General features: G+C 55.1%; 1 protein-coding gene across 1 annotated transcript in view; it reads right to left on the bottom strand.

The window, feature by feature from the left end:
* Window positions 1-11,433: 11,433 nt before the first annotated feature.
* TNFRSF8 (TNF receptor superfamily member 8) overlaps window positions 11,434-18,705 on the bottom strand; it is a 77,153-nt gene continuing 69,881 nt past the window's right edge. Inside the window, exons 10-11 of the mRNA XM_040461613.1 lie at window positions 16,771-16,975; window positions 11,434-13,605 (exon numbers count right to left, since the gene is read on the bottom strand). Of these exons, the coding sequence (XP_040317547.1) occupies window positions 13,358-13,605; window positions 16,771-16,975 (453 nt within the window). The 3' untranslated portion in view covers window positions 11,434-13,357. The remainder of the gene's footprint in view (window positions 13,606-16,770; window positions 16,976-18,705) is intronic.

The raw sequence follows: 18,705 nt of genomic DNA, 5'->3' as shown, positions 1-18,705 counted from the left end.
AGAGACAGAGCATGAGCAAGGGAGGGGCAGAGAGAGAGGGAGACACAGAATCCAAAGCAGGCTCCAGGCTCTGAGCTGTCAGCACAGAGCCCGACGCGGGGCTCGAACTCATAGACCGTGAGATCGTGACCTGAGCCAAAGTCGGATGCTCAACCGACCGAGCCACCCAGGCGCCCCAGAGCCTAGTAGTCTTAAGAGATGATCCAATATACGATCTTAAGTGGCTCGTCAAGCCCTCACAGCCAGCACACAGAGTGTGAACACATAACATACAGCAAATCGATCCTACGACTGATATCATTAAAATCTAAAATGTCAGTTTTGAAGGATTTGCTGAACCCCGAGGCCATGATCTCTTATGTTAAGTTGTACCACTCATTCTAAAGAGGCACCACTTCATAGATGGAGAACTTGGGGTTCTTCTGGTGTCCCGAACACAGGGCTTTCTCCAGCCTGACCCTTAGGGAGCGGTGGGCTTACCAGGCCCATCTCCCCCATCACCAGGAGCTTGTACCGACTTGGTGGCCCCAGCTCTTCAGACGAGCCCAGCTAGGAGGCAAAGGCCTACCTGGCACATCTCCTTTGGCCTTTCCTGGGGAGAATCGCTTTCCTAAACCTGTCCTTACCTCACCTTTCCCCAAAGCTTCCTCCAAAGTACTTTCCCAGAGGGCTCCCACCTGAACCCCCAGGAAGTGTGGGCTTAAACACTCTCACATTGAAATGCAATGCCTTCCCATTTGAGGCAGAGCCATTCTTCAGGGCTTTGCTCCAACCCCACCTTCTTCTTGAAGCCCTCCAAGATGTCTCCAGTCCACAGGGGTCTCTTGCTCTTTCTACAGGAAGTCTGGCATTGGAGAGAAAGAAAATGAGCTAAACCAGAGACTTGCAAATATATATTTATTAGCAAACATGTGTGTGTATATATGTATATATATATATGGACATATACATAATATACATATATATGCCATAAAATTATTTATTGTAGTGGAATCTTCAAGTTTTGTGGGGCTTATTTTTAATGTTTATTTTTATTTTTGAGAGAGAGACAGAGACAGAGTGTGAGCGGGGCAGGAGCAAAGAGATAGGGAGACACAGAATCCGAAGTAGGCTCCAGGCTCTGAGCTGTCAGCACAGAGCCCGACGCGGGGCTCGAACCCACGAACCAAGAGATCATGACCTGAGCTGAAGTCAGTTGCCTAACCAACTGAGCCACCCAGGTGCCCCTATAGTGGAATCTTATATGGAGAGAGAACTCAGTTTTCTCGGATTGCCAGGGTCTGGATCCCAACTCTGCCACTCATTGGCTGTGTGACCTTGGAAAAGTCACTACACCTCTCTGAGCCTGTTTCTTGATCTGTAGAACGGCAGTAATAACTACACTGGCCTCCAAAAGGTGTCATGAAGGGTAAATGCAACTGTACGTGAAGTTCTTGGCACTCATACCAACAGTCCAAGTCATGAATTGCTCACCGTTTATAATCGTAGGATGGAGACCATTTTAACAGTGTGAGGAGGGCTATGAAAAATGGCCACGTCACTCATAACCATAGGTTGGAAAGTTTAGTTTGGTTAAGAAATCACTGAAGATAGTTTTTATTTATTTATTTTTTTCAACGTTTATTTATTTTTGAGACAGAGAGAGACAGAGCATGAATGGGGGAGGGGCAGAGAGAGAGGGAGACACAGAATCGGAAGCAGGCTCCAGGCTCTGAGCCGTCAGCCCAGAGCCTGACGCGGGGCTCGAACTCACGGACCGCGAGACCGTGACCTGGCTGAAGTCGGACGCTTAACCGACTGTGCCACCCAGGCGCCCCTGAAGATAGTTTTTAAAAGTTACTTAGAAGGGAAAGAAACCAAAATGTTTGAAGTAGTGGTAATGGGTGATGGGATCACGCATAATGTTTATTATTTTCCTTATACTTTTTCTGTTAGTTTTTTCTCCTCCCAGATTTTACTTACTTCCTTATTTGTAAGGATTTTGGTTTTTGTTTTACTATTTAAGGCACCAGGAACCTGAGTTCTAGTTCTTTTTTTTTTTTTTTTTTTTTTTAAGTTTGTTTTGAGAGAGACCGAGAGAAACAGAACACACAAGCAAAAGCAGGGAAGGGGCAGAGAGAGAGAGAGGGAGAGAGAATCCCAAGCAGGCTCCGAGCTGTCAGCACAGAGCCCGATGCAGGACTCCATCCCGAAAACACTGAGTTCATGACCTGAGCCGAAATCAAGAGTCAGACGCTCAACCAACTGAGCCACCCAGGTGGCCCCTGAGCTCTAGTTCTGAGGCCTGTGACCTCGGACACATCGCCCTCCTCTCCAGGCCTCAGTTTCCCGATCTGTACCCTGAGAGAGAGGGGCTGCAGGGGGCTCTGAGGTCTGGGGGCCACAAATCCTCCTGCGTATCAGCCCTGCCCTGGGACCCCCGTTTGCCTCCGGCCATGTCAGCGCACTGCTTGGGAGCCACCAGCCCGGATGGCCTGCAGACGGGAGAACCGGCACGTGTTTTTCTCATCTGCAAGACCTTGGCTCAGAGCGGGAGCAGCCGGGGAGCGAGGAGGGCTGGGGTTGGGGGGGAGGGGTGCAGTTGCCCAGCCAGGCTGGACACCGGGTCGCTCTGTGCCTGTCTCCCTGACGTGGCACCCAGCACGTGACACCACCTCTCCTTGCTCATCAGCAAGGAGCACGCGACACTCAAGTCGCTGACCTCATTTTCCCAGCAACTTTTCCCTTCCCCAACTCAAAAGGAGGAAGAAAGAAAGAATTTTTCCCCTGGTACAATTTCCCAGTCTTCACTCATTCGGATGTTTACGTGGACACGTCTACTGGCCAGAGCTGGGCAGGGCCGGACAGGGATGACCCGGTGTGGGTACACCCTCTGCAGAGAGCTTGTGGGAGGGACAGGGGTACCTGGCTGAGGAGCCGGGGGGCTCCTTGAACTAGGTGACAGTGACTTGGCCACCTCTAGTCCATCGTCCACGTGGAGCTGTCTGTAGGACCTCGCTCCCAGGGAGCCAGAGTCCCTCACCGCCCCCAGGCCCGCACTGCCTTCCCTGCACACCCCGTACATACTTACTGAGTGCCTACTGTGTGCCGGGCAGAGTTCTCACGCCCCTTCGCCCGCAGCCCACGGAGACCCTGCTCCGGCCAAGTGCCCAAATGAGATCCCAGCCCGCTTCAGCTCCTGGGAATGAATGGTGGAATTTCGAGCACCAAGAAGGCTTCAACTTGGCCACCACCTGGACCTGGGTTCAAGTCCTAGCTCAGGCCATTTACTGGCATGTGACCTTGACCTTGGACAAATCACTTCTTCTCCTTGAGTCTCCATTTCCTCATCTATGGAATGGGCATAAATAAGTCCCCTTTACGGGGTCCCTGCGGGGCTCGGTCAGCTGAGCGTCCGACTTCGGCTCGGATCATGATCTTGCAATTTGCAAGTTCCAGCCCCACATCGGGTTCTCTGCTGTCAGTGCAGAGCCGGCTTTGGATCCTGTCTCTCTTTCTCTCTGCCCCTCCCCAGCCCGCGCTTTCTCTCTGTCTCAAAAATAAATTAAAACGTCAAAAAATAGGGGCGCCTGGGGGGCTCGGTCGGTTAAGCATCCAGCTCCGGCTCAGGTCATGATCTCACGGTTTATGAGTTCGAGCCCCCCATCGGGCTCTGTGCTGACAGCTCAGAGCCTGGAGCCTGCTTCAGATTCTGTGTCTCCTCTCTCTCTGTCCCTCCCCTGCTCATGCTCTATCTCTCTCTGTCTCTCAAAAATAAATAAACGTTAAAAAAAAATTTTTTTTAACATCAGAAAATAAATAAATAAATAAATAAATAATAAAAATAAGCCCCAGGGCGCCTGGGTGGCTCAGATGGCTAAGCCTCCGGCTTCGGCTCATGTCATGGTCTCACGGTTCATGAGTTCAAACCCCGCATCGGGCTCTATGCTGACAGCTCAGAGCCTGGAGCCTGCTTTGGATTCTGTGTCTCCCTTTCTTTCTGTGCCTCCCCCATTTGCATTCATTCTCTCTCTCTCTCTTTCTCAAAAATAAATAAATAAATCATCTTTTTTAAAAGTCCCTTTTGCAGGGATACTGTAAAGATCAGGGTTTGGGAGCCCGCAGCACGTGGCACGTGGTAGGTGCTCGATAAATGGAGACTCAGAACTTGACAGTGGCCATGCGTTCGGCCTCCCCAGAACGGCGCGCTGCCCTCCCCCGCCCCCCTCCACCACCACAAGTTCAGGGGAAGTTTTCCCTGTGAAGTTCCCGAAGTGCTCAGTCCCTCTCCTCCCCCCTCACACTCAAAGGAAACCCCCTGCAGGCCCGTTCCCCTGCAGTTCCCCCACCCTCGTGAGGTGTGAGGTCGTGGCAACTTGTCACCAGGGGCCCAGCCCCTCCGCCTCCCTCCCAGCGCCTGCAGGGCTGCCCCCTAGGACACTGCCTCCGGCATCTCGCCCCTTTGTCCTCAGAGGCCCAGAGGTGGGAATTCGGCAGAGAGGCGGCCTCTGCCCCAGACCGCTTCTCACACCATGCCCCGAATTTCTCACCCTGCCCTCAGACCTTCAAAGAGGACCAAATCCCCAAGCCCTGGCCGCATCCCTGAGCGCCCTACGCAGACCACTGAGGTTTTTGTCTTTATGGCGGGTACCGCTGGCTAAAGTTGTCTCATGCTCCCTTTCTTGTCCCTCCACAAGGGCAGGGCTATGTCCCCAGCACCCAGCAGCACATACAGTGTGAGCTCAATAATTCACAAACCCATGAGCGGGCTTAATCTTTGCAACCTATCTTTGGGACGAGTACTCTCGTGAAACCCATTCCACACAGGAGGTCGAGGAGGCCCACCCTCCGGGCCACGTGCCAAGCCGTGGGCACTAGAGCCCCACGCCCCACGCTTCCCTCAGTCCCAGCGACGGTCACATCCTCAGCCACTGCCCGACCCCAGGCCGGCCTCTGTGGTTAGCCCGGACTCCCCGGGAGCAGTACCGTCTTCTCCCAGCCCACAGTGTTTCCCAGCACAGTCCCTGACACACAATAGGTGCTCTAGACAGGTCTGCTGCTCAAACGACTCCGCCAAACGGGTGAACAAATTCTTCTCTCCGCACAGAGATGTTTCTTGTGGGCCTTCTGGGACTTGACCCCCAACCCTCTTCACAAGTCAGGGCTGTGGGAACTTGGAGGACACAGAGGCCCTGGTCCTGGGTGGTCCTGGAAGGCTTTCTGGAGGGGGAGGAGGAGGAAGTGGAGGATGGAGGTTTGGGAGTTGGGGCGCTGGGCCGAGATTGCACAGCGAGACGTGTCTTCTGTATTTGGTGTCAGGGGCAGGTGGGGTGGAATCGAGAGGGGACGAAGCTGGGTTGCAGGTTGGTTTGGACACAGGAGCCACGGGAGGTAGTAGGACGTGCCTGCGAGGGCCAGATTGGCAGGCGGACTCCGGCCTGTAGGTACTGGGGAACCATCAAAGGTTGTATGAGAGAACAGCCCAGTCGGAGCTGGGCTTCCAAAAGGGAGGACGAAAGCCAGGAGGCAAACGCCATTCGCTGTATGGTTCTGGAGCCTGGAGCCTGGCAGATGCCCGGGTGGTGTGCTCTGCAGGGTCTGGGACTTGAGGGCGGAGCCACAGCACAGCGGTGACCGCAGCCTCAGCTATGACGGAATAGCATGGCCAAGTGGTTGGGAACTTGGACTCCAGCCGGATGGCCTGGGTTTTGAATGCTGGCTGCACCACTTAGCAGCTGTGTGACCTCAGGCAAAGTGACGAATTACTCCGTGCCTCTGTTTCCTCATTTGTAACAGAGAGGTATTAATAGCAATCACTTCCTAGGGCACTGCGGGGTTTAAACGAGAACACAAAAAGCCTCGATAAGTAAGAGTCCGTATTGTCTTTCTCACTGACGCAGGACATCCTGGAAGGTAGGGATGGAGACCCTACCTCTTTGGTCAGAGCCCAGCTCACAGGGACACTGAGTGGCTCTCAGAGAACTTTGAGTGAATGAACCTGGCCAGGCCATCTCCGGAGTGCCCCAGAGTTCACAAGGGGTCTTCTGCCCGAAGTGAGGGGCCCTCCCTTGACACCTGCCTCAACACCTCCTCCCTCGGCACCCACCGAAGCTGTGGGTATTTCCTGAGTGAAGTGTGATCGCAATGAAAAACAATATCCCTGCGACAGCCTCTTGCATAACCTGCCCACAGCTCTCTGTGACTTCCTGACCAGGCTGTGCGCAGCCCCGGCGAGGGTGTGGAGGGGGGGAACCCATCCTGCCTTAGAAGGTGCCAGACGCTGCCCCCCTTCTCAGGGGAGGCCCAGCAAGACCTCTTGCAGCCTCAGTTTCCCCATGTGGAAACTGGGGTGTTGAGCTGATTACTTTGAATGTCTCCAAAGTTATGGAATCAAACAGACGTAGGCTCGATTTTCGGCTCTGCCTCATTCCAACTGCGGGGGCTCCTGAATGCACAGGTCAGGTCGTCCCCAAGGTGAGAGCTCACACTCCGGAGACAGACAAACTCGAATTCAAATTCCATCCAGATGACCTTGGACAGGTTATATTTAGCTTCCTTGAGGCAACTCTGGGAGCAGTAAGGGTCAAATTATTGGGAACACGAAATGAGGCAATATACGAAGTATTAAGCACAGTGCCTGTCACACAGTAAGATCTCAAAATTCTTTGACCCTCCTATTGAGGGCTGGGGGATCTACAACCCCTCACCTTCAATGTGGGCTCTGTGGCTGCTTAACCAACAGAATGTAGCCAAGGTGATGCTGTGCCCGTTTCTGGGTCCAGATCTTAGGAACCTGGCGGGTCCTATTTCCTACGCTGGGGTGGTTTGTTCTAGGAACACAGAAGAGGCCCGTGGGGAGAAACCCGCAACAATCCCCGGGCCAGCCGCGGGGCACCAGTGTGAACTGAGGTGGACTCTCCTGCCAAGTCGGGGCCAAACTGCAGATCTGTGAGCACAATCAATGACAAACGTTGTTTTAAGCCACTAAGTCGTGAGGTGGTTTATGATGTAGCAAGAGAGAACCAGGACAGTTGAGGTCAGTTACTAGCCATTCGACATTTTTGCAGACTGGGGCCCGGCGAGCTCATCTATAATCACGGCCACTATGAGGGTAAGTGGCAAAGTATGGAAAGTGCCTTGGACCTGAGTAAGTTCCTAACAATTTCGCTGCCTCTTATGCAGAACCAGCTACGTCATTTGTGAGACCCAGTGGAAAAAAAAAAAAAAAGAAAACACAGGGCCCTTTGTCCAAAGGTTAATAATTTATCAGACAGCACAGCAAAGCAGTAAACCCAGCGCTGGCCCTTCAAAGCAGGAGCCCTGTTGGACCAAACAAGCCATGTGCTTAGGAAGCCCTGCTCCCACGACGTTCTCGTCTGACTGTGGGAACTACTTTGACTCCTGCAAAGTTGCCTCATAAATAAGAACCCAACTCACTCACCACAGTTACTTTTAACACCAAATTAAAAACAAAAACAAAGAACGGAAGAATGAAAGTCAGCAGGTAATCTTTACTTGTTCACTTGGACTGAACAGTGATTTCCCCCCACCCTGTCTCCACACAGCACCAAGCTGAGATGTTAGGCAAATTGCTTTACCTCTGTGGGGCTCAGTTTTCCCATCTGTGAAATGGGGAGGCTTGTTCTCGACTGGTCTTCCTTCTGGGGCTCCCAGAAGGGAGGGCTCCTCGGGGGCTCCTCAGGGGCATGGGGCAGAGAGCAGGGCACAAGGGGTGACTGAGGATGCACAAGGCAATACCGGGGTCAGGTGGTTCTCCAGAAGATGCTGTCTGCACCGCCTGCCCTCCCAGCCTTGGGTCTCCCCTGCCCGCAGGATCAGGGGGAGAAGCTCCAAGAACAGAGGCTCTGACTGGGCTAGCCTCGTGTCCTTTCTGCCTCACCAGGAGACTCAGAAAGCCACAACTGGCCAGCCACTAGACCTTGGGCAGGTTCCCCAGCCTCCTGTGACCATCTCTGCCTCCCTGGAAGAGGGGGAATGAAACCGACCTCCTTCCCATCTCCCAGCTGTGGAGAGTTGGGAAGTGAAAGGAAACTTGTCCAGAGGGCACAGTGCCAGATGATGGCTCTACATAAACACAGCCCAACCACAGAGGCATCCTGGCCACATGGGCGGGAGGGGGACTTCCCGGCTGTGTGACAGTAGGTCAGTTTGTCTGCCTCTCTGAGCTCCGGTCTGTAAAAGGGAGCGCTGATACTTGGCTTTTCAGCTATCATCATGAAACTCAAATACAGAAAGAATGTAGACAGGCTGGAGCCAACTGTAAGGCTCCTGAAACGCCTACTTGGACTGCTATTTCCTGAACAGGGACCATGCCTAGCACCAGGCCGAGCACTTGCCCTGCGTTACCGCTGGGCCGCACGACCACCTCGGAAGGCAGCTGTTGTGCCCATTTTGCAGATTGGGAAACCGAAGTTAAAGGCGCTTAAGGGCTTTGCTGGAGGCCCCGTAGCCGGAGTCGCTCGAGCAGGAGGTGAATCCTGACTGAGCTGAGCCATTCCTTCCCCGACAGGTGAAGCCACGGTGATGAAACAGAAGGGGGCGCGTGGAAGAAAGTGCAGGCCGTGGTTCAGAGAGACCCCACGCCCCACACCCGAAAACAAACAAAGGCTCCAGCCTCCCCCAAGAATTTTTGGTGTGGTTTTTACTCTCCTGGAAGGCACCCGGAGAAAGGGGGAACTAGACTGACTGACGGCCAGCCTCCTGTGGTGACATCAACCAGGGCCACATGAATCAGTAATGCAGGCTTCTCTCTGTGTCCTGAGACCACCCGTCTCACTGCTTCCTGGCTCCTGGCCACCGGTGCCCCTGGCCCAGGCTTCCCTCTGAAATAGGTTCAAACAAACTTTGCTGCCTCTGCTTCGGCCCTTCACGCCTATTCCTGAGATAATACCAGGATGTTTATTGTTCTAATAGGAGAAAAATAGAAATAATGATGTTTCATGATGAAGTCTAGGTGCCTGACAGCCGCCCGGCAGGCCCCCGTGACCCACCCGCTGCTTTCCACACTCACCTCCTGCTCCTCTCTGTTCTGCTCACTGTGTTTCCACCAGGGTGCTGTGCTTCCTGAATCTTTTTTTTTTTTTTTCTAGTTTATTTGAGAGAGAGAGAGAGAGAGTGCACAGGGCACAGAGAGAGAGGCAGAGAGAGAGAGCGAGAATGCAAGCAGGCTCTGCACCACCAGCACTGAGACCAATGAGGGACTCAAACTCACAAACCGCGAGATCGTGACCCGACCCGAATCAAGAGTTGGACACTCAGCGCACGGAGCCACCCAGATGTCCCGTGCATCCTGAATCTCCTGGCCATTCCCACCTCAGGGCCTTTGTGGTTGCTGTTCCTGACTTGCCGGAATGTTCTGCCACCAGGTCCCCAGACTCCCTCTTGTCATGTCACCTCAGGTTGAGCTCAGAGGACCCCTCCTTAGAGAAGACTTCCCCGGCCACCTGGCCAGAATTGCCCCTCCCTTCCAGACACTGTGACACAGGCTCCAGATTGGGGTTTCTTATAGCACACAGTGGGATTAATCCTGGAATGACCTTGTTCACTGATCAGTTGTGCACACTCATCAGTCTCCATCCACTGGACCCAGGACCCAGGACAGCAAGTCTGAGCGCTAGACAGACAGACCTAGGCCTTCCTAGGTCCCTCTGCAGCTAGATGTGGGCCTGGTCACCATGGGTGTTTTCAGAAGGAAGGGAGGGCGGGAAGAAGGAGGGAGGGAGGCCACTCAAAAAAAAAAAAAATCTTGAGTAGCAATGCAGTACAGCCTGGAATGCACTAGAACCACGAGCAGGACATCCCTTGCAGAGGGACCCAGAGCACATCGCAAATACCCAGAGTTCCAGACATCTAATAAACGGCCCAGTCCTAGGACCATGATGTGAGGGGTTCCCACTGCAACTTGGCCCCAAGGGAGGCCAGGTCCCAGGAGAGCCTGAAAGCCCCGGTTAACCTTACCAGAGCAAACACAGGCTTGCTGGAACCAACCACCACTTATGATGCCCTTTTGAGGGTGACCTGTTTGTAGGCTGGAAGGAGCTGAATTCTGCTAGCCTAGGAAGGGCTCGCTCTTGGCAAGTGGCAGCCAGGCTGCACCCAGGACAGAAGCTTCCATGCAGCAAGCACAATCCACGTATCAGGTGGGGTCTAATGCAACCCCATGACCCTACCGGTTAGAGACTGATACCTTCACCTCGAAGACCAGGAAATCGCTTTAGGGAGATAGAGGCACATAACCAAGAGTGCCCATCTGGTAAGTGGCAGAGCTAGGACTCGAACCCAGGTCTGACCCCAGGACCCATCCCCACCTGCACACTGCTGCTGTTCTGTGCCCACGCCCCAGAGAGCGGTGGGCAGACCTCCCTGCCTGCACCTCGCTCTCAAACACTGGTGACCTGTGCTCCTCTGGCCCCTGGGCACGGCCCCAGGATGTGCACCCAGCATGGGGTGTTGGCCCAGGGCGAGGGGCCTGGGGGAGGGTCACGGAGTGGACCTCGAAACTTTTAATATCCTCAATTTGGCCTCCAATCAAGCCTTATTCCCCCACTTGCACGTTGTCTCAGTCCCCACCCACCCCGCCCTCCACTTCCTGCACTGTCAGCACCGATTTTCATTTCTGTTTAGCCCAACAGGCCAGTTCCCGGTGACCGGTCTTCAGGATCTCCCCCCACCCAGGGGAGGGGTGAGATGAGACAGAAGCCTCTTGTTCCATCTCGGGGACCGGTCCTGGCCTTACTTACAGATTCTCAGAACCTAGAACAGCTTACAACCTACCAGACAGCTTGGGAAATGATAAATTTCCTTTGAGTGCAATAGCTTCCGTAGGACACATCACTTACCGTCACTCCCCGAATACAAACTCTTCAGGAAGAGGGATGTACGTGTGCACGGGAGGGATCCTTACAGCCTACGAAGTGCTAGCCTGAGTAGGAGGGGCCTTGCCCGTCTGCCCACCTGGACATCAGAACAGACAGAGGTTCAGAAGTAGCCCCTGATCACGGGTCAAGACAGGGAAATTCACCGTGGCTCTCAGACCAGCCACATGGCAGGCAGACGCTGGTTAAACGGCTGGGTTGATTTGCAGGTCTGGACATGAGCTGGAGTCCTGGGGATGGGGTGGGTGAGGTCTGACCACAGCCCTCTGTCTCTTTCCTCCACCCCACAGGGGAACCACAGTCAGAGGGGGGCTCCAGGCTGGCTGCCTGTTGTGGGGGCAGTTCCCTCCCAGCTCAGGCCCAAAGTCCAAGTCTCACATTTACCCCTTCGTCTTCCCCTTGCCCGCCCCCTCCATCCCCCGCCTCCGGAGACTACGTGTTTATGCTACTACTTTGTGACTCCCCTTTTCCCAAGCTGGGAGGCTGCTCAGCCCAGCCCAGAGGGAAGAAGGTCATGGGGAGGCCAGGGATCTCTTTCTGCAAATACCCAAAGAGAGCCTTATGACAAGAGAGGCTTTATTCTGCATATCCTCGGAGGACAGGTCTGGGACCAGGGAGCAGGCGGTACGCAGAGGAAGGGCTGCCTCAGCAGATAGTGGGCTCCCTGTCACCAGAGGCTGGTTGCCAGGCGGATGGGCGAAGAGGGACCTCCCTGTCCTGTGGGGAGAGAGACTGCCCAGACCCTTCCTGCTCAGAGGTTCTCAAATACTCTTAATCCAAAGATAGTTTCCTGAGCCTTACGATTAGTTTTTTTAAGGGACCTTACTAATTTTCTGAGGATCAAAAGTTTTGGAGGATCGAAAGTTTTGTGAGGGGCCTTTGGGCAAGGGAATGCTCCGTTTCATCAGACGTGCGTCAGTATCTTCAAGTCAAGACTGCCAGAACCCTGCTGGGTGGCCTGCTGGGCGGGGCGGGGCGTCCTCGGGGCCCCTCAGAGCCAAAGCTCAGGGCACAGTGCCGGTGCTGTCTCTAAAATTTCATGTAAACTTCTCCAGCTTCTGGTATGTGTGTCAGCGTCCTAGCCTCTCCAACTTTCCCAAAAACATCTGAGCAGTTTCAGAAACTACCCTTGTGATTCCTGACCCAGCCTCGACTTCCTCCTGACAGTGAGCAGGCTGGTGGGTAAACAGCAGATTCCCGGGCCTGGCCTCCTGCAGGGGGTAATTCCAGGAGCCTCTAGGTGGCTGAGACTCCATGCCCTGGGCTGCGGCCGACCTGTCCTCTGCCCACAGGCCCCTCTCCAAGGCCCCTCGTGTGTTTATAGGAGTCTGAAAGCCCCGGGGAGAGCAGGCCAGCGGACCCAAGTTAGGGCAGCTTCTCCTTCTCGTGAATTGCAAAGATCCTGAAATCTGGACTGAACTACTTGCTTTTCCAAGAATCCAGAAGAAGGCATTTGAATGCCTGGGCGAAACCGCATTACTTTTTGACATCCATATCCCCACCGTGGGTGCTGAGCAGGGGAGCCCAAGGGCAGGGCGGGGGGCCGCCGGGATCTATAAGCGTGGCAGAGCTGGGGAAGGTGCATCTTCATTTCCCAGGACACAGCAGCAAGGATCCAGGAAGGGCCCACGGCTCCCCTTCAGCAGGCCATTCTCCAGGAGGGCAGCCGGGTGGGCGGGGTCTCCGGCTGGAGCAGGACCCCGCAACTGGAGCATCTACAGACATCTGGGTCCCAAGATGCTTCCCACTGGGAGAACTGGTGGGGACATTTTGAGACAGTTGACCCCAGGCCCTCAGCCCACCGTGGGGGCTGCAGCATAGGGAGGGGCTGGAGGCACCAGGAGGGTCTCGCTCAGCCCTAGCAGGGCAGGAGGCCAGGCTGGGCACAGAGCACAGCGTGGCAGCTGTTGCCAAGATGGGGGATGATGCCTCGTCCCTTGGCTTCCCCACTGACTCAGGAGAAACCACCACAGGCGCTGGCTCGGTGCCCATGGGGGCCACACCACAGTAACTGGGGGCTGCTGGCGTGGCAGCAAGGTCAGGGGGGCACTGCTCCCGAGGCCCCGGGCAAGAGAAGCAGGCCGAGGGGTCTGTGCCTCACAATCTCTGCCGCCAGTGAGCTCCGGCCCTGGCGGCGTGCGTCTGATGCTCCGGGCTCCGAGGGCGTCTTCCTGGCAGTGGTGGGAGACGGGGCGCCCAGTCCCTGCTGTCTGCCTGCTGCTCCAACACTGCCGTGCGGATCCAGCCCCTGGGTTGTCTCCACGGCACGAGCCGGGCTCCCCCGGGGTCTGGGCTGGGGGGGCAGCTGGGCGGGGCACAACTGGAAACCACCAGAAGCCCCCTGCCCAGGCTGGTCTTCCACCGGATGCCGGAACCTCAGTTCGGGCCACACAGGCCTCTGCTGCCAGCCTGGTGCCACTAGTGCCACCCTGGCCTCTCCGGGGCCACCCAGCTGCCCTCTCAGCCCCAACCCAGACCAGGCCTCATTTCTCAGAGACAGTCATGGGCAAGGGGGCCTCCTTTCCTTCCTCTTCTACTGAGAACATGACGTCCCCGCAGCTGCCCAGAGGCGGCTCTGTCTCCTGCTCCGGGAAGTGGGGGTATGCGTGGTCCCCTTCCAGATCCTCCTCCAATTCAGGCCCCGTCGGCCCCGCCAGGCCCCGGCCCTCAGGCACCTCGGTCCTCACGGTCCCCACAATCACTGTGTCAGCCTTCATGATGTAGATTTTCTCTGTAAGCAAAAGGATGGGTTGAAGTGAGGGAACAGGAGCCCTGGCTGGATGGAGTGAGGAGGCAGAGGTGGGTGCAAGCCCCAGCCTCGTCACTCCTACTGTGTGGCCTCAGGCAGATGACACAATCTCTCCGATCCACGGTAAGCCCCACCAACCTCACAGGTGTCCTGAGGCTCAAAGGAAATAAAACAGCTAGAAACCATGCACTGAGAAGTTAAGCACTGGCCCGGCCCGCCTGCTCCTTGTGGGAGAGGCTCACGGTCTCCTCCAGTTTCAGTGGGGATCTGGTAGGGAAGGAGAGAGTAAAGCTGGGAGAGAAAGCGAGCCCTGGGGAGAGAAGCTGGTAAGTGGCAGCCCCGGGAAACTCCAGAGGAGGTTAGCCGGTGGCAGACACTGTCCAGACACCCTCCACGCGTTACTCCCGAATCCTCACATCCCGGCTGCCAGGGAGAGAGTCTAGGATTGTCCCCGTGGACAGATAAAAAACCTAAAGCCCCGAAAGGTTAAAAGACCTGCCCAAAGTCACCAGGTAGTTAGAAGTCTCAGAAGAAACCCCCACCTGACTGGCCACCCTTTCCGCTCCTACCCACGTGCCTAAATCAGAAACCAGGGGTGACGGACTTGTCCCGGTTTGCCTGGGGGAACTCCTGGGACATGGCCGTGACAGTCCCGAGCCCCATGAACCTCTTAAGGTCCAGGTAAACCCAGGCAGCCCTGGGGCGCCTGGGTGGCTCAGTCGGTTGGGCGTCCGACTTCAGCTCAGGTCATGATCTCGCTGTCCGTGAGTTCGGGCCCCCCGTCGGGCTCTGTGCTGACAGCTCAGAGCCCGTTCACGCTCTGTCTCTCTGTCTCTGAAAGATGAAAAACCTTAAAAACAAAATGAAAAAAAAAGAAACCTCAGCCCTGTTGATAATTAGCCGCAGCCTGGGAGTCTTTCTCGGGGCCGTACCTCGGGTCTTCAGGTGTTCGCTACGTGTTTCCCATCGCCCACCCGAGGCCTTCACAGCTGTGCCTGAGTAGCACGTAGTAGGGCTGCTGGTGTATGTTGCTTGGATGAATCAGCAGCACACCCCATCAGAGGCATGATCCTCTAAGGGTCGTACCACCATCTATGGCTGGGGCTTTGGAGGCTCAGGGGAGCTAAGTAAGCCGAGAAGCGAGGAGCCTTTACCCGGCCCAGCTACATGGCCTTGCACTCAGGGCCTCCCAGCAGCCCAGCCCCGTGACTATCTCTGGAGTCTGAATGAGGAAGCTCAAGAAGGAACTTGAAAGCTGGGGTGGAGCAGGACACTGGGATGGAGCAGCCCACCCGGGGCTCTAGAATCCAGGCAAGTTATCTTGGTGGGAAGTGAAGGGGCTCTCCCTGCCTGGTGCCCTGGGGGCGAGGGATAAAGCTCAAGCTGCAGTTTGGTCCCCCGGGGGGGCTGGACAGGGCAGCAGGGGCCCCTCTGGGATGGTATGAGAAGGACAAAAGGCTCCTGAGAGGACCTCCAAGGCCTTCGCTCCCAACCACCACTCTTGCCAGCAAGGCTAATAGGCCAGCTGGAGCAGACGGCCCACTCCCATCCCGGGAGCTCGGCACCTCCCTCCACCTGCCCCCGCAGCTCCCTCCGGGGCACTGCCCTCGGCAGGGACTCAAACGTTCACATTAGGACTTCTTAGGAAATTTAAAGGAGATGTCTTTGGTGGTATTTCCCCAAATAACCCTCTTTTAAAAAATGGGGAAAAAACAAAAAACCTTGCTGAAAGCTACAATTCCAAAAGTTTTGTTTTCATATGAAAGACTCAGCCCCAAAGAGTTCAATCCACCAGCAACTGCGACAGAAATGTGGAGAACAAAGCCTCTTTGGTATTACCCAGCAACGGTTAACCCTCCAGAGGACAGAGATGGAGCTCACAGCCAGGTGGAGGGGTGAGGGGAGGGGGGAAGGGAGGCTACAAATAGTCACACTGCTGGGTGCTGAGGATACTAGGTCAGGAGGCCTGGGGTCTGGGGGAGCACAGCAGAGGGGCATCTGGTCTAGACAGGAGAGTGCAGAGGGCCAGGAAGACTTCCTGGAGGAGGAGGCAAAAGGGCAGGGGCCTCAGGAGCTCAGGAATTGACCAGATTTAAAGAGGGAGCTGCCCATCCAGGGTGAGGAAGCAGCTTCCACAGAGAAGCTCAGGAGGGAGGGAGGGCTCTGTGAACTCGGGAAACTGCCAGTGGGTAGGAGAAGCAGGCCTGTGGGGTCAGGAGGCAGGTGAGTCTGGTGGGGAGGAGGCAGTTGGTGACCAGTCTGAAGGCCAGAATAAGAGTCCTGGAATCCATCCTGAGAGCAACAGGGACCCCTGCCCCAGCCCCAGGGGTTTAAGCAGGGGTGCACAACGGACGGGCATATTATTTTGGCACAAACACTCTGGGTGTAGCAGGGTGGAGAGCAGAAGGAGAGGAGGCTTTGGGAAGCCAAAGCAGAAGGTCTGCCTGAGTGGGAGGGCGGCTGCAGTTCGGGAAGTGCTGACCTCCAGGCCGCCGTGGGCAAGCCAAAGGCTTCGGAGCCCCGCAGGTGGGGGGCCGTGTCCCAGCTGGGCCACTCAGTGGCTGTGTGACAGGGAAGATCTCTTCACGCACCCACCCCCCCCCCCCACCAGCGGCAGTGTCCCCAGTTATAAAAAGAGGAGGAAGACACTGTCCTCAGAGGCCATGGGACACCGAGAGATGACTTTCACCTAGACAAGTGGCAGGTCTTATTGTCACCGGCACCTTTCAAGGTGTCCTCCTTTCCCTTCACGGGGCTCTTTGCTGGGGGATGGGGCGGCGTCCACATCTCACCTCAACAACAGGCACCAGGCAGGGGAGCCCCTTCCCCCACCTTCACCCCCACCCACCAGGACAACCTCCCACGCATGATTCCACGTCTCGCAATGGCCCTATGAGGCAGAATAAGCACTATCCCTGTTTTACAGACATTTGAATTGGGGTAACGAGGGGGAACAGCCTTCGTAATATACCTAAGCATGCTTTAACTCTCTCACAACAAGCATCTCCTGCTTCCAAGGGCCTCTTCCTCGCTGGGCCTTCGCGCCCTAGGGTCTGTGGTTCCGGTCGGGGGCACTGGACCCTGAGCCAGTGCCCATCTCCCTGCTGCCCCCTCGGCCCTGACCACACCCCAAATCGGCAGACTCACCGATCCTGTTGTTGGTATGCTCTGAGGTTACCCGGGGCTCGGGAAGGTCCCTGGGGGACGGGGGGCTCCCGGCCGGGCTGGCATCCAGCAGCCGCATGCTCTGCAGGCAGGCTTCCCCGTTGGGGCAGGTCTCCACGGCCGGGGGGCCCATTAATCCCAGCTCCTCTGTGCCCGGCTTGGCCACCGATATGCAACTCCTCAACTGCTGTGGACACAGAAGATGGGGAGTTGATGCGGGGTGCCCCAACCTCCCCTCGGGCTCTGAGCTGGGAAGCCCCTGTTTCTTCATGTCTGTAGACCCCAGTGGGTCTCCCTCTCTGCCTTAAAGCTGCCACACACCACCCAAGGCTTCTCAGCTGTTTTTTTTTGTTTAATGTTTATTTATTTTTGACAGAGAGAGAGAGACAGACCATGAGCGGGGGAGGGGCAGAGAGAGATGGAGACACAGAAGCAGGCTCCAGGCTCTGAGCTGTCAGCACAGAGCCCGACGTGGGGCTCGAACTCATGAACCGTGAGATCATGACCTGAGCCGAAGTCGGACGCCCAACCGACTGAGCCACCCAGGTGCCCCAAGGCTTCTCAGGTTTGAGAGCCTGATGTCCCTGTGGAGAATTTTAGAAGTCGTGTTGCTTTTAACTTGTACTAAATGACAGTAGCCAGCATCCCACACTGCACTCATCAATGCATCACTCAGTGCGACGCACTGAGAATAGCCCCCTCCCCATTTTACAGGTCAGGAAACAGAGACGCAGAGGAGTCAGGGAACTTGCTCAGGTTAGTTAGTAAGTGTTTGGGCCAGTACTTGAACCCTGGTGCCTCGCTCCAGAATCCATGCTCATAAAGCACCTGTTGGTAAGTGTGCGCTCCAGACCCACCCCAACTCCCCAGCCCTGACCTCCTGGGACAGCGGTCGTTCATGATTACATCAATGCGTTCTGTACATTTTCAGGAAAATGGTTTAGTTTTTTACTTTTATAAGTAAGCATAAAGGAGAAGTGGTCTCATGAAATGTTCTGGGTTTTTTCAGTTTATTTTTGAGAGGGAGGGAGACAGAGAGAGAGAGAAAGAGACAGCACATGAGCACATGGGGGAGGAACAGAGAGAGAGGGAGAGAGAGAATCCCAAGCAGGCTCTGTGCTCATAGCCTGACTTGGGGCTCGATCTCATGAAACGTGTGATCATGACCTGAGCCAAAACCAGGAGTCAGATGCTTAACCACTGAGCCAACCAGGCGCCCCTCATGAAATCTTCTAACACATACTAGTTAGGGAATGAGTCTGAGTAATTCACAAAGTATATCTACATAACCCCAAATATTCTTTTATATTAATTTGAAGTCCAAAAGATGGCATTAAAAAATTTTTTTTTCAATGTTTATTTATTTTTGGGACAGAGAGAGACAGAGTATGAACGGGGGAGGGGCAGAGAGAGAGGGAGACACAGAATCGGAAACAGGCTCCAAGCTCTGAGCCATCAGCCCAGAGCCTGACGCGGGGCTCAAACTCATGGACCGCGAGATCGTGACCTGGCTGAAGTCGGACGCTCAACCGACTGCGCCACCCAGGCGCCCCAAAGATGGCATTTTAAACAAGTTACTATAAAAGCACTGACTCCCGTGGCCAAAAGATGTTTGGTTATCTTAGAAATCATTAAATGCCTTGTTCATGAAATTTCCTGGTATTGTAATAGCCACTTATCTGACCCAAGCATATTTGAATGTGACCTCCCATAATTTGAAACTGAACTCACACTGTGGTTCTATTATATTTAAAGACTAAAGGATGGAAACCTTTCTCCAAGGGTGAAAGTCTGAGTCAAAAGAAAGTCATGGGTGGGTGAGGGGGGACGCCTGAGTGGCTCAGTTGGTTAAGCATCCGACTCTTGATTTTGGCTCAGGTTTCACAAGTTTCTCAAACAGTTTCACAAGTTTGAGCC

Source organism: Herpailurus yagouaroundi, unplaced genomic scaffold, assembly GCF_014898765.1.
Source record: "Herpailurus yagouaroundi ecotype Mexico unplaced genomic scaffold, PumYag 77, whole genome shotgun sequence".
Lineage (NCBI taxonomy): Eukaryota > Metazoa > Chordata > Mammalia > Carnivora > Felidae > Herpailurus > Herpailurus yagouaroundi.
This window is presented reverse-complemented; position numbering and strand designations above follow the sequence as displayed.